Raw genomic sequence first — 14,987 nt, 5'->3', positions numbered from 1 at the left:
CACACACGTCATCGAACTCACTGCAATTTCCTTCCCTCCACTCTCTCCCTGTTATCTTTGTTTTCCCCCTTTCCCATTCCCCCTGTGTAGGGTAGCCAACCGGACGTGATTCTGGTTAACCTCCCTGCCTTCTTCTTATCTCTTTCCCTCCCTCCTTTCCCTCCTCCGTAATTAGTTAGCCCGACAGAGTGGGCGATCCTGTCAGTGTGTTTTTATCACCTGCGCACGCGAAATGTGTGGCAGAAGGTTCTTTGACGTCCCGGAATGTACTGCTTAGCTGGGGTCACTGCGCAATCCTCGGGGCTTTCGAACAAATAAGCATCCGGAAATTTGTGTGGACGAAAGCAGCGTGGCAATTGTGCCAAGCAGTAAGACAGGACGACATCAGACAAAAAACGGGAGCTAACTTCTAACTGATTGATTGATCGATCGATCGATTGATTCATCGTCCCAAGCAACACTATAGTGTCACGAGTCAAGCGCTCCGGATTACTTTTGCCTAAATGAGATTCGTAAATCGTATCGTGTGCGAGCAATTTCGCATTTCGCCGGTGTCGAAATGTGGCCGCGGCGGCCGGGCATCGAACCCTCTATGTCTCCTGCTCACACTTCCAACGGAGGCTTGCTGTGATACGCTGTGGGGTTTGTACAGGTTAACAAAATGTAGTGCAAGAAGAAAAGGCCAGGTGAAAACCAGTGTTTGAAGCAACAAAACGTGAAGAAAGTGTGTTAAAAATAAAATAAAAGAAACATTAAAATAAATAACACCTTCGCGAACAAACGAGAAATACTTGACGTTTGCAAATATATATGCATATATATTAGCTCCCATGGTAGGAGCAAATTATGCCGCTCTTTATGTGCTTAGATAGTGCCACTATTCTATCGCAGTATGCTGCAATGGAACGTATTGGTGTTTAATCCGATGACAGTAGGCCCGTTACTGTCTCCATTAGCAGTACCTAACAACACACACTGCCGAACTACGTGCCGTGTCTAAACATTTCATTTTGAGTGGCCGTTTTTTAGTCAAAGTCTGGCCGTCTGTGCGACGCAGCTTAACGTGCTTTAGTGCGTATTATCCTACGTGGATGGTATGTTTTATTGTGTTCAGTCGGCGACGTGAAGTATTCGATTGACATTCGGATTTTGTAGTATAGTGGCTATTCGATTCGTCATTCGAAAGTTTCGAAATATAGATGAGTATTTGTAGCTGCTGTACAAACTCACCAATGCTGTATACGTAGTCCCTGCGACACCGAGGATTACGCTCGATGCTGCTGGCGTTATTTCAAAAACTGCGATGAAGAGACAGATTAGGCGGTGACGTTCGCAATAGATTGCGCTCGTGCTAGCCCTCATTTGCTGCTTGTTATCATATCCCTATAGATAACGGTGAACATACGACGTAAAATCGATGTCCTTAAAGTTATATCACAGTCCTGTAATACTTTTTTAGTACTAAGGGACTTGCGTTACAGTGTAACTTTGAAAGCTTTCCATTCAGTATCCTTGCTCACCTTGCCATAATTTCTGGCGTGTTGCAGTATAAAGAAGCAACTAACTAACTAACTAACTAACTAACTAACTAACTAACTAACTAACTAACTAACTAACTAACTAACTAACTAACTAACTAACTAACTAACTAACTAACTAAAACTAACTAACTAACTAACTAACTAACTAACTAACTAACTAAACTTTTTCCGGGTATTTTTGATTTTCTGGTGAAGCCAACTACAAGGCAGCTTGAAATATTTGTAAACGCAGCTATGGTAATCGGCATAAACGTAAAAGATAAAACTAAAACATTGCGGCCAGCGAGAAATGACCGGATTCTTCGCAAGCATTGTGCCGTATTACGGCATCGTGTTATTTGCTTCTAGCAATAGTATTTCGAGGCTTATAGGGGGCACCGAACGTATTCAATAAATGTACACAGTAACTGTAAGAACAAGCGCACCGATCCGAACACCCTTATCGATGGACGTCAGCCATTCTCTAATAGCAGCCGCGCATGGGAATCTGCTATGTTACGAAATAAAGCGTCCGGAAAAGAGTGAGGAGCAAGGTTATGTTTGAAAAGGAGAGAGCGTGTGAGAGAAAAGCGACTCTTCGCGTTCCGCATGCGAGTTCCACGCTCCGCTCGCGACTGCAAAACTTTGCTGAGATGTTCACAGCAGCGTATACGCTACCCGCGGAGTTTCTTTTTCTTCTTTTTTCACTTAGCCCGGAGGTGGTTCAGGACCCCTTTAAGGATTTACACAATTCACAATGCAGCGTTGCAGATCGTCATGCGTCCGCTCCACTATACTAAGTGACTTTGCAAAGAAAATGGCAGCCGATAATGGCCGCTCCACTGATTTCTGCGTACGGCGTTTCCTGGTTGGCATAACTGTTCTTTCTTTAATTTTGCAAAATAGCTAGGTTATACCAACCAATACATTCAGTTATTTCTAAATACAGTAGAAATATATTGCACTCACTTGTAGCCATTGATAATGCGGCGCTGTAGATGGCCGCACCACCTATACTTTGCTGTAACGTAGAAGTGGAATAAATTAAATGGAATAATTTACAAATTTTAGGTAAATAAGTCTACCGCTAAATGTGACATGCATACGTGGGGTTCTGTGTGGGGCAGATGATGTAAAGCGACTCTCTCTTTGGCCGCGAACGCTAGGCAAGTCACCTTAACCTGGCTTGTAAATACCAGGCAGATACAAATGCAGTGCTGTTGTCATGAGTCAAAAAGTTGCTGTGCTTGCATTGCAGCTGGGCATTCCCCATTTCCTGTGATAAGACTGCACTAAAAGTTCGCAATGGTCTATACCTTCTTTTTTTTTGTGTGCATGTGGGGTGTGTGTGTTAAATGTTGTTTTCTTTCTTTTTCGTGCTGACAGAACGCTACAGCGCAAGCTCAAAGCTCGCGGTGCAGTTTTGATTTAGAAGCACCCACAAAAGCCAGATCTTGTGACACACACACACACACACACACACACACACACACACACACACACACACACACACACACACACACACACACACACACACACACACACACACACACACACACACACACACACACATACACACACACACGTACGTACGCACGCACGCACGCACGCTTACACAAACGCACCGTGATATAGTTCGAACCGCTGTTGTGCACTTACGCTCAGCACGAAGTATATTACCGACGATGCCACTCCCACGCCGTTTCCATAGCGCATCCGAAGATACTGCGTTGCCCATGAAAAACAAACAAACGGAACTTGCACGGTTAGGCATAGTAAATGAATGCGACATTTGTGTATTGGATTGAAGAAGCGCTTCCAATTTACTGCGCAGATTCGCTCGTGTTAAACGATACTACAGCCACATCGAGATGTGGCCACGTGCACTTCTTGCCCCATGCATATGTGTGGGGCATGGCGCCTATATCTTCTATATGTATCTCCAATAATTGCTGCCCGAGTATATTGTATCATATGATACAATTGCAATGTATCTATGCCTTGACCTGGTGCGTTGTGAACACCATCGAAATTAACCCTTTGAATCAACTTTTTTCGGGGGCCATCTTTCTCTTTTGACACGGATAAGTGATTTTGACGACATGCAGTGATCGTTGCCTCTTGAACGAGTGCCTCAGTGCTCTTATTTTTCACAAGTCATGTACCAGCGATTACAGAGCGATTCTCATCACTAAAATGGACAACGCCACGTGCATAGAATACCAACATGGGGCCTACATTGCGTCCGCTGATGCTCCCATTATTTGTCACCAGCGTGAACGGCGGTGACGAAAGCGCCATCTACTCGTCTTATTCGGCGAATACCTTTCTTCGGGCTGGTGGTGCGTGCGACATTGCGAGCACGTAAAGCGCGGGCACACGAATACAGGATAAAGTTCCGTCTCGTTCCTTGCCCTGTACGTGCTTGCTTTTCGACGCTTGGCCTTATAACACTTCCTTTAACATAGTCGCGCGCGTCCTCACCTCGAAGACGGAGGTGATCTTGAGCTCGTACATGACGGGCAGGAAGAGGTAGACGATGACGGCCTCTAGCGGCACGAAGGTCGGTATGTGCCACATGGTGTGGAAGCCGTGCACGTAGTAGTGGGCCACGAACGCCACCATGCCCACCGCGGTCACGTTGGACGCCACCATGGAGACGGCCAGGGGAAGCGCGTGTATGCTGCGACTGCCCAAGAAGGCCTCGTCCTTGGTCCTCAGCCGACCTCGCCTGCGCAGCGACAGGTAGAGGCCGGTTCCTGCGAGGACGGATCGAAAGCGCGTGGACGCAGGAAGAGTTCAAGCAGAGCAGGTGATTGCGCGCTTAGTATTTGCAGCGACATAAACGTGCGCTCGCAGCTAACGCCGCCCCATCTTCTCAAAAACGACCCCCCCCCCTTTTTTTTTTGAGGCGCGCCCAACGTTGCCACAGCGTTGTCCGCTCACCTGTGGCCTCAGAGAATCCCGCATCGACACCACCACTCTCGGAGTCTGCGTGGGGCGCAATACCTCGCAGAGATTGCCAAGCGACAAGGATGCGCGACAGCGCAGTGCGTTCGGCTCACAGATGAACATTGCTGCAGGATATGACTTCCGTTCTCAGTGGCGGTTGTTTTATTGGGAAAGCAATCATATGGGCACTCCAGACGGATTTGCGCAGTCGTCGTCGGCGTTGTCGTGATGTTCCGCCTAGAGTCCAAGTGCGATAAGATGGCGGCCGCGCGCTGCATACTGTAGCTGCGAGCGAAAGCTGGCGAGGGTGGGCCTGAGATGTATGGTCCATTATTCATTATCACCTTGCGTGCGCAAGGGAGGAGAGCGGGGAGTAAGGGCGCCGTCTTCCACCGCACGCGAAGTACAGAGGGGACGCCGGGGGTGGGGGGTTAAACTTCGGCCGCATTTCTCTATGGCGTGGCTGAGCGTGGCCGCGCAGGCCATATGTTGAAAGTAATTTGCGCCGGGTACGAAGTCTAGGCGCGCCGAGGGCTGATGGTTTCGTGTGCGCTCGTCCTGCCGCTTAGTTCGGGTTGAAGCGACAAGCAGCACAGAGGGCATTCTGCTCGTTGCTGCTGCTCTTCCTCGCGCCTGCTATCTGACGAGTCTTCCGCGGCTATCGAGCGAGAAATGGTCACGTTTCTCTGCTCGCGGAGCGCCACGCTTGTTAGTGTGGATGGTAAGCGAATGTTTAGAGCAGTTCATGCAGCCGGTAAACGTACTATCTTTATTTCCGATAGTTGCACGCCTTCGTATCCTGGACCCTGATTTACAGCTCCGTATTCCGTCCGACCTTCCACTACGTGACTGCACCCTTCTGGTCCGTCTGTGGCTTGGAGTAGCATTTCCAAATGCGTGCTCCTTTCTTGTCGGAATGGATAGTAGCCCACTTCGTGACTTCTGCGGGTGCAGCGAAACAATCTCGCACCTTCTTCGCGGGCGCCCTCGTTTCAACCCCCCAAAACGCAGCCCTCTTAGCGACGCTATAGACCAACTGGACAAGCGCTCACTAACGGAAGACAACATTTTTGGAAACTGGCCTACACGAACGTCAGCGCGAACCGCTATGAAGGCACTGCTCCTTTATTTAAAAGACACTGGACTTCGTGACAAACTGTGACTGTACGCTGTGGGACGTAGAATGCATTAGGGGGACGTTGACACAATGTAAAGCAATGTAACGCCTTTGCAGACTGCGCGAAAGCGCCTATAGAAACAGTTCTGTATTGTATGTGTGTTTTCGCATTCTGCTTCGCTCATCTATCGCCATCCCTATCCCCCTCCCCCGATACAGCGTACACCCAAGCGGAGATAATCTCTGGTTAACTTCCTCTCCCAGAGAGAGGTTAACCGCTTTATCTCTCTCTCTGCTATCGCAATCGATGCTTCGCCTTTCGAGTGAAACTGCAACATATATTTTTATTTGCCATATCGAAAGTGAAGCTGACGAGGTGGCCTTACGACAGGTTAACGACAGCTACTTGATGGCGCCACAATTGCGCAACGGCATGCGTCACGGCAAAGCTGTTTGCGAACTTTTAACAGCTGCCGCAGTAAAAAAAAAATAGAATGAAGGGATGTAAACACACATAGAGGCAAGAAAGTCACGGATAGGCGCACAGCGCAATCCCAGAGCTGTTGCTCGATCAAGCATGCTGCAGCGTTTAGTCGCTCCGTATATAGTAAATATGCAAATGCTTTTACATCTGCTGTAAATTTGCTTGCGTTCTTCGTACTTGCGAACTCGCAGGTGCGGAAAATGGGCCATCGGCCCCTTCGTGCGTGCGAAGTTTTTTCTTGTTCGGCATGCTGAACTTCTCTGCGAAAATGCAAATGCGTCGAGTACGCGGAACCAATCACAACGCGGGTCTTAAGACATGCCACTGTGGCCTGCCTATTTAATGTTTGTCTTGATAAAGTAAAGAACACACACACACACACACACACACACACACACACACACACACACACACACACACACACACACACACACACACACACACACACACACACACACACACACACACACACACACACACACACACACACACACACACACACACACACACACACACACACACACACACACACACACACACACACACACACACACACACACACACACACACACACACACACACACACACACACACACACACACACACACACACACACACACACACACACACACACACACACACACACACACACACACACACACACACACACACACACACACACACACACACACACACACACACACACACACACACACACACACACACACACACACACACACACACACACACACACACACACACACACACACACACACACACACACACACACACACACACACACACACACACACACAAAGAAAGCAACTTTCACGAAAGCATTTTTACCTTGTTTTTATTTATACCTCCGCTCGGCGCTCGCACATGGGAAATTCTCAGCTGCCGCGCGCGGTGCATGTGAAACTTCAATGCGAAGTTCGCATTTGCTAAAATTGTAGCTGCGAGAAACGCAGCGTTAGATCGCACCATGTGAAACAGGCTTAAGCTGTAAGCTAGGGCCACCATGCGTTAGAACATAAGAAAAGAGAAAAGTCATTACGCGAATCTCATCGACAACGTCAGTGCTATTTCACCGCACAGGCGCCAGCGAAGTTGAATGCGCATACGCGTGACAAACGCAAACAAAAATACAGACGCAGGCACGCGTGTTCACACGGCGCACAGAAACGCAATGCATGAAAACGCGTACACGTACACAATTGCACAGAAAAGAAAAAAAAAACATGGTCTCCAGTGCACGCTGTGGAGGTGGTTGGGCAGCGAAGCTCTAAACGATAACGATTACCCATTGTGACGTAGCTTGAAACTGCTCACGTGGCGACATTAACTTGCTTGCTTTACCTAACTAGTAATTAGCCTAAGAAGTTTCAACGGCCCGCGACTTGGCTTGCGTCGCTACTTCGTGCACCTTCAGAGCGCACAAGAGAGAAGAGAAATGCACTTGACCCATTTTTGCCGCGCCTCGTACGCACTTTGCTGTTCAGGAGTCCTCAGTGTACGTGGCCTTCCCGTAGCACTGTCACAACACAAGCCAATTGCTAAGCGGGTTCTTCTCATACGTACGAAAGTGTAGTTACGTCACTCCCTGCTTCGTATGCTACAGTAGCCGCTTCCCGGCAGCTGCAGCTTAAGCAGCCGTAATGTTTACCGGGAAACGCTTGTGGCGAACGCTATGCATGCGAAGGAGAGCTTTCTGGTTCTTTTTCTTTCTGTCCCCCGCGCGCCACCTGCTGGTTCTGCAAGGAACTCAGCGGCGCACGTGGTGTGCGCGTGCACGACCGTTAGGATTCTTTGACATATTCAATAGCATCGCTGTACGACAACATTTTGAACGGAGAACGAAATATAGATTTACCAAGGGCGAGAAAAGCCGCAACGACACACGCAGCTCACGCGAGCCTGTGCCCTAATCCAGGTAGATAAATGCTAGTCTCATCACCCCCATTCCTCCCCCTTCGCCCCTCCCCTCGGGCACATAGTTGCAGCGTCGGGTCACCGTTGAGAATGAAGTGGAAATATCATCATCATCATCATCATCATCATCATCATCATCATCATCATCATCATCAGCAGCAGCAGCAGCAGCAGCAGCAGCAGCAGCAGCAGCAGCAGCAGCAGCAGCAGCAGCAGCATCCTATTTTATGTCCACTGCAGGACGAAGGCCTCTCCCTGCGATCTCCAATTACCCCTGTCCTGCGCCAACCGATTCCAACTAGTACCCGCAACTTTCCTAATTTCGTGGCACTACCTAGTCTTCTGCCGTCCTCTACTGCGCTTCCCTTCTCTTGGTACCCATTCTGTCACCCTAATGGTCCTACGGTTATCTAATCTGCGGATTACATGAGCTGCCCAGCGCCATTTTTTTTATCTTAATATCTATTAGAAAATCGTCTATACCCATTTGCTCTCTGATCCAAACCGTTCTCTTTTTGTCTCTTAACGTTATGCCTAGCATTCTTCGTTCCATCGCTCTTTGCGTGGTTCTTAACTTGTTCTCAAGCTTCTTTGTCAGTCTCCAAGCCTCTGCCCCATATGTCAGTACTGGTAAAATGTACTGATTGTATACCTTATTTTTCAATGATAACGGTAAGCTCCCAAACAGGAGCACACGATGTTTACCGTACGCGATCCAACCCATTTTTATTCTTCTGAGAATTCCTTCTCATGGTAAGGGTTGCCTGTGATTAGTAGACCTAGGTAAACGTACTCCTTCACAAACTGTAGAGGCTGACTTGCGATCTTGTACTCTTGTTCCCTTGCCCGGTTATTTATTATTATCTTTGTCTTCTGCATATTAATCTTCAGCCCAACTCTTACACTCTCCCTGTTAAGGTCCTCAATCATTTGTTCTAACTCTCTGCAGTGTTGCTGAGTATAAAAATGTCATCGGCAAACAGAAGGTTGTTGCGGTATTCGCCGTCGATCCTTACTCCTAAACCTTCCCAGTTTAATAGCTTGAACACTTCTTCCAAGCACGCAGGGAATAACATTGGAGAGATTGTGTCTCCTTGTCTGTCCCCTTTCTCCATAGGTATCTTCCTACTTGTGTAGAATGGAGGTGGCTGTGGAATCTCAGTAGATATTTTTCACGGTATTTACGTAAGCGGTCTGTACTCCTTGATTACGCAATGCCTCCATGACTACTGGTATCTCTACTGAATCAAATGCTTTTTCGTAATCTATGAAAGCCATATAGAGAGGCTTGTATTCTGCGGATTTCTCGATAACCTGATTAATGACATGGATGCGATCCATTGTAGCGTATCCCTTCCTGAAGCCAGCCTGTTCACTTGGTTGACTAAAGTCCAGTGTTGCCCTTATTCTATTAGAGATCATTTTTGTATAAATATTTTATATAATACTGGGAGTAAGCTAACGGGCCTATAATTTTTCAATTCTTTAACGTCTCCCTTTTTTGCGGATTAGTATTTGCATTCTTCCAGTTTTCTGGGACGCTTGCAGTCGATAGACACTTCCTATAGAGAGCCGCCAGTTTTCCTAGCATTATGTGTCCTCCATCTTTGATTGAATCAACTGTTATTCCATCCTCTCCTGCCGCTTTTCCCCGTTTCATGCCTTTCAAGGTCCTCCTGATCTCATCTCTATATATATATGGTAGGCGTTTCTGTATACTGTCCATTATTGTTTCGAATAGAGTACTCCCGAGTCCTCTGGGCATACTGTACAGTAGAAATCTAGGATGCACTAAAGTCACCGCGGCGCGCTTGCAATGAGGGTAACGTTTGCCGCTCACCCAGGCTGAGCAGCGTCAGGACGACGAAAAGGGCGTAGTCCCAAGCCGAGGAGCCCGTAGCATCCATCGCGGAACGTTGCTATACCATAGCACAACGGAAACACTCGTCTGACGGAAAATAACAGCCGTAGCAAGAGTTGCACACTGGCGTCGCAAACTATAGCGCCACTCTGTGGCGACCGTGTGTGCGTAGCTGCGCACGGCGGTGCGCGAGTAACAAAACGATAAAAACTCATCACAGGTGCGCGCTCTATATGGGTTCTAGTTTTCGCAGCGCTTACAGATAAGTGCTGCCGACTCTGCAGGTGCAACGACGCTGTATTACAGTGTGCTGTAGCTGTAGTGTGTTTGTGCCGCCTCGCGCTAAAGCTGGACAGTGCTGGAGAAGCTACGTACATGCGACTCGCGCCGGCATGTTGCGGTTCACGAGTACGTTCGCAGTTATCCGTTCGCGACTGGATCGCAGCTTGGAATTTATCGCATCGTCTGCAGTCGTGACCGCCCCGAGCGGGCGTTCCTGGTGTCGACGGTTGGTCGCGCCAGTCCTCGGCGTCAGACCAGCCAGCGGCCCGAACCGCCTTCATTATACTATGGCGTTAATACTTGTTCTGTTTTCCCGCGTCCCGTTCGTTCAAATGTGTCTTGTATTGCTTGTGCAGCGTACTTCATACAAACTTCTCGTCGGTCCTTTCCTCTCAGTCCTCTCTGTATTGTTTCATCTACGAGTTTTTTTTTTTTGCGCTGTAAAGATCATGCTTGTGTAACGCTGCATACTATATTTTAAAACTTCTTTGGAGAGACTAAAGCTAACAAAAACGGGAAGATCCCTGCTCCAAGATCTGGGCTACCAAGTCGAGGATGAGAGGCACCTACCTCAGCGTATTCCCCACGAGATCAGAGACAAGCTACACATAAATACCATTCCCAGAAACATGCATCCCGAGTACGATAAGGAAAGGAGACAGGCGAGAATACAGGCGCTCAAGCACATACTGGAACGCACCAACAGCAAAGAAGAAAATGTGAAATACATGGACGCAGCTGCGTACAGAACAAACGACCGATTTGCAATCAGCGTGGTCGGCGAGAAGGGCGAACAACTTATAGCCACATCCATACGTGCCAAGGAAGCGAGCACAGCGGAGGAGCTGGGCATAGCCCTGGCCATCGCAACGTGCAAGAAGACCCTGGTTACCGTGGTGACGGACTCGCAAAAAGCATGCAGGAGGTATGTCAACGGAAGTATCGCAAAGGCAGCACTTCAGGTCTTGACCAACACCGAGACAGAAACAGCACAAATCCTATGGACGCCGGAACACGAGTCTCTGGCGGGGAACCAGGTCGCGCACGCCGCGGCTCGAGATCATGCACGCCGAGCCATCTCCGACACGCAGAGAACATGGACCAACGACTGCGATGAGGATGATGAACGGATATCCAAGAAGTACTCGGACATCCTGCCGCACTACAGGAAGCAGAGGCGTCGCTACCCGCCCTCGCATAAGACGATTAGTAGGGAGCAAGCGGTAACCTGGAGAAGACTCCAGGCTGGAACCTACCCTCATGGAACACTGCTGCACGCCATGTATCCGGGCACCTACGGGCGAGACACCAAGTTCTTCCCGCCGGGCACGCCCAACACCTTGCGCCATATGGTGCTGGCGTGCAAGAAATAACCGCGAAGTACCACCGTCATTATCACCACCAGGCGATAACATGCAGGAAGAAGCGGATATAGAGGAAAAATCAGATGACCTGTGGCAGGCTTTGCTGGTGACTCAAAACGCTGACAGCCAGCTACGGTTGGTGAACAGGGCTCGGGCGGCGGCAGCGAGCCATGGCTACCTGGACTGAGGAGGCCACCCACCTTTGGGCTCAAGAAGCCTGGTCTAACAATAAAGTTGATTTCTCTCTCTCTTTCCAAAATGCTTCTTGTATATTGTATTCTACTTCGGGTTTTCTTAATTATTTTTTTATATTCAGTGTTTTCTATTGTATGTACCTTGCCCCTCCGGCTTGGGCTTCCGTGAGCCCTGGAGTACTTAAAAAAAGTTAAATTTATGCATGAGGAGACGGCTGAACGGCCCGAGCTGCCCTCGGAGAAACTTCTCAGCTTGTCCTTGCACTGAAGTATCGTAACCGTGAATACAACATTCCAACTAGCCCAATTAGCAGTCTTGATTCACCACATTTCTAGTACAGTGGGCAAGTACAGCACCCGAAGAGCTTGGCTACGCTCAGCGCTTGTCTTGTGCACTTCCTTTCTTTTGTCCCTTATCTTTACGCTGAAGCATCGTAACCATAAATCTAACATACCAACTGGCCCAATTAGCACTCATGATTCGCCACATTTTTGGTACAACGGGGACCTTTCCATTTATTAACCCAAAACTTCATGACCCAGGCAGCTTCGCTACGATCAACGCTTGTGTTGTGCACTTCCTTTCTTTTGCCCCTTGTCTTTACGCTGAAGAATCGTAACTATGAATCCAACATTCCAACTGGCCCAATTAACACTCCGGATTCGCCACACTTCTGGTACAATGGGCACCTTTCCATGTCTTAACCCAGAACTTCATAACCCAGCCAGCTTCGTTACGACCAGCGCTTGTATAGTGCACTTCCTTTCTTTTGCCCCTTGTCTTTACGCTGAAGCATCGTAACCTTAAATCCAAGATTCCAACTGGCCCAATTAGCACTCTTGATTCGCCACATTTCTGGTACAACGGGCACCTTTCCATGTCTTAACCCAAAACTTCAGGACCCAGCCAGCTTCGCTGCGATCAGCGCTTGTGTTGTGCACTTCCTTTCTTTTGCCCCTTGTCTTTACGCTGAAGCATCGTAACCATGCATCCAGCATTCTAACTGGCCCAATTACCACTCTTGATTCGCCTTATGTCTGGTAAACCGGGCGCCTTTCTATGCCTTTACTCAGAACTTCATGACCCATGCCAGCTTCGCTATGGTCAGCGCTTGTGTTGTGCACTTCCTTTCTTTTGTCCCTTGTCTTTACACTGAAGCATCGTAACCATGAATCCAACATTCTAAATGGCTCAATTAACATTCCTGATTCGCCACATTTCTGGTACAACGGGCACCTTTCCATGTCTTAACCCAAAACTTCAGGACCCAGCCAGCTTCGCTACGATCAGCGCTTGTGTTGTGCACTTCCTTTCTTTTGCCCCTTGTCTTTACGCTGAAGCATCGTAACCATGCATCCAGCATTCTAACTGGCCCAATTACCACTCTTGATTCGCCTTATGTCTGGTAAACCGGGCACCTTTCTATGCCTTTACTGAGAACTTCATGACCCATGCCAGCTTCGCTATGGTCAGCGCTTGTGTTGTGCACTTCCTTTCTTTTGCCCCTTGCCTTTGCGCTGCAACATAGTAACCATGAATCCAAGATTCCAACTGGCCCAATTAAAATTCCTGATTTGCCACATTTCTGGTACAACGGGCACCTTTCCATGTCTTAACCCAGAACTTCATGACCCAGCCAGCTTCGCTACGATCAGCGCTTCTGTTGTGCACTTCCTTTCTTTTGTCCCTTGTCTTTACGCTGAAGCATCGTAACTATAAATCCAACATTTCAAATGGCTCAATTAACACTCCTGATTTGCCACATTTCTGGTACAACGGGCACGTTTCCATGTCTTAACCCAGAACTTCATGACCCAGCCAGCTTGGCTGCGGTCCGCCCCTGTTTTGTACACTTCCTTTCTTTTGTCTTTTGTCTTTACGCTGACGCCTCGTAACCATGAATCCAACATTCCAACAAGCCTATTCAGCGCTCTGGGTTCACCTATTTGGTAGAACGTGCATCATGCCACACCGTGTCCCTCTGCAAGGCAGCATGCGAGCGGAGTGGCTGCAGCGTATCGGACTGTCGGTATCTAATCGGCACCAGCATCTACGCGTTTGCGGCCGTCACTTCACGCCGGCTGATTACTACCCTAATACAGTAACGTTTCGCTATTCGGGCAAACGCAAGCGCAAGTGGCCTGTTCTTTTAACGGATGAGTGGTGGCGCAAATATGAACCACCGGCACGGTTAAGCCTCCTGGTGACACGAGCTCAACCAGACAACACAGAGCTACTGTAGTGTATCCAATTGTAATATGGTGTATGGTGTATCCAAGTCAGGCACGTACGCAGGATTTTTTTTCGGGGGGGGCCCGCCACCTCCATCATCATCATCATCATCATCATCATCATCATCATCATCATCATCATCATCATCATCATCATCGTCATCATCATCATCATCATCATCATCATCATCATCATCATCATCATCATCACCATCATCATCATCATCATCATCATCAGCATCATCATCAGCATCATCATCATCATCATCGTCGTCGTCGTCGTCGTCGTCATCATCATCATCATCAGCCTGTTTTATGTGCACTGCAGGACGAAGGCCTCTCCCTGCGATTACCCCTGTCCTGCGCCAACCGATTCCAACTAGCGCCCGCGAATTTCCTAATTTCATCGCTCCACCTAGTGTTTTGTCATCCTCGATTGCGTTTCGCTTCTCTTGGTACCCATTCTGTAACCCTAATGGTCCAACGGTTATCTAACCGGCGCATTACATGACCTGCCCAGCTACATTTTTTCCTCTTGATGTCAATTAGAATATCGTCTATAGCCGTTCGATCTCTGATCCAAACCACTCTCTTTCACTCTTAACGTTATGCCTAGCAATCTTCGTTCGATCGCTCTTTGCGTGGTCCTTAACTTGCTCTCAAGTCTCTGCCCCATGTGCACTGGCAAAAGGCACTGGGAAATGCACTGGCAAATGCATTGGCACTGGACATATCGCACTGGCAAAATGCACTGATTGCACACCTTACTTTTCAATAATAATGGTAAGCTTCCAGTCAGGAGCTCGAAATGTCTGCCGTATGCGATCCAATCTATTTTTATTCTTCTGTGAATTTCCTTCTCATGATCAGAGTTCCTCTGATTAATTGACCTAGGTAAACGTACTCCTTCACAGTCTCTAGTGGCCGACTGGCCATCCTGATCTCTTGTTCCTTTGCCCGGCTATTTACCATTATCTTCAACTTCGGCATAATAATATTCAACCCCACTCTTACACTCTCTCTGTTAAGGTCTCCAATCATTTGTTGTA

At 48.2% G+C, this 14,987-nt stretch overlaps 1 protein-coding gene across 2 annotated transcripts in view; it reads right to left on the bottom strand.

Moving 5' to 3' along the window:
• LOC139049943 (putative sodium-dependent multivitamin transporter) overlaps positions 1-9,962 on the bottom strand; it is a 42,686-nt gene extending 32,724 nt beyond the window's left edge. For both annotated transcript variants that reach the window (XM_070525852.1, XM_070525853.1), the window contains exons 1-5: positions 9,846-9,962; positions 4,005-4,279; positions 3,180-3,245; positions 2,490-2,541; positions 1,231-1,298 (exon numbers count right to left, since the gene is read on the bottom strand). In XM_070525852.1, the coding sequence (XP_070381953.1) occupies positions 1,231-1,298; positions 2,490-2,541; positions 3,180-3,245; positions 4,005-4,279; positions 9,846-9,912 (528 nt within the window). In that variant the 5' untranslated portion in view covers positions 9,913-9,962. The remainder of the gene's footprint in view (positions 1-1,230; positions 1,299-2,489; positions 2,542-3,179; positions 3,246-4,004; positions 4,280-9,845) is intronic.
• Between the last annotated feature and the right edge of the window lie 5,025 nt (positions 9,963-14,987).

The sequence above is a fragment of the Dermacentor albipictus genome, chromosome 9 (genome assembly GCF_038994185.2).
Source record: "Dermacentor albipictus isolate Rhodes 1998 colony chromosome 9, USDA_Dalb.pri_finalv2, whole genome shotgun sequence".
In the NCBI taxonomy this organism is placed as follows: domain Eukaryota; kingdom Metazoa; phylum Arthropoda; class Arachnida; order Ixodida; family Ixodidae; genus Dermacentor; species Dermacentor albipictus.
The sequence above is the reverse complement of the archived record's forward strand: the minus strand, read 5'-3'. Positions and strand labels throughout refer to the sequence as shown.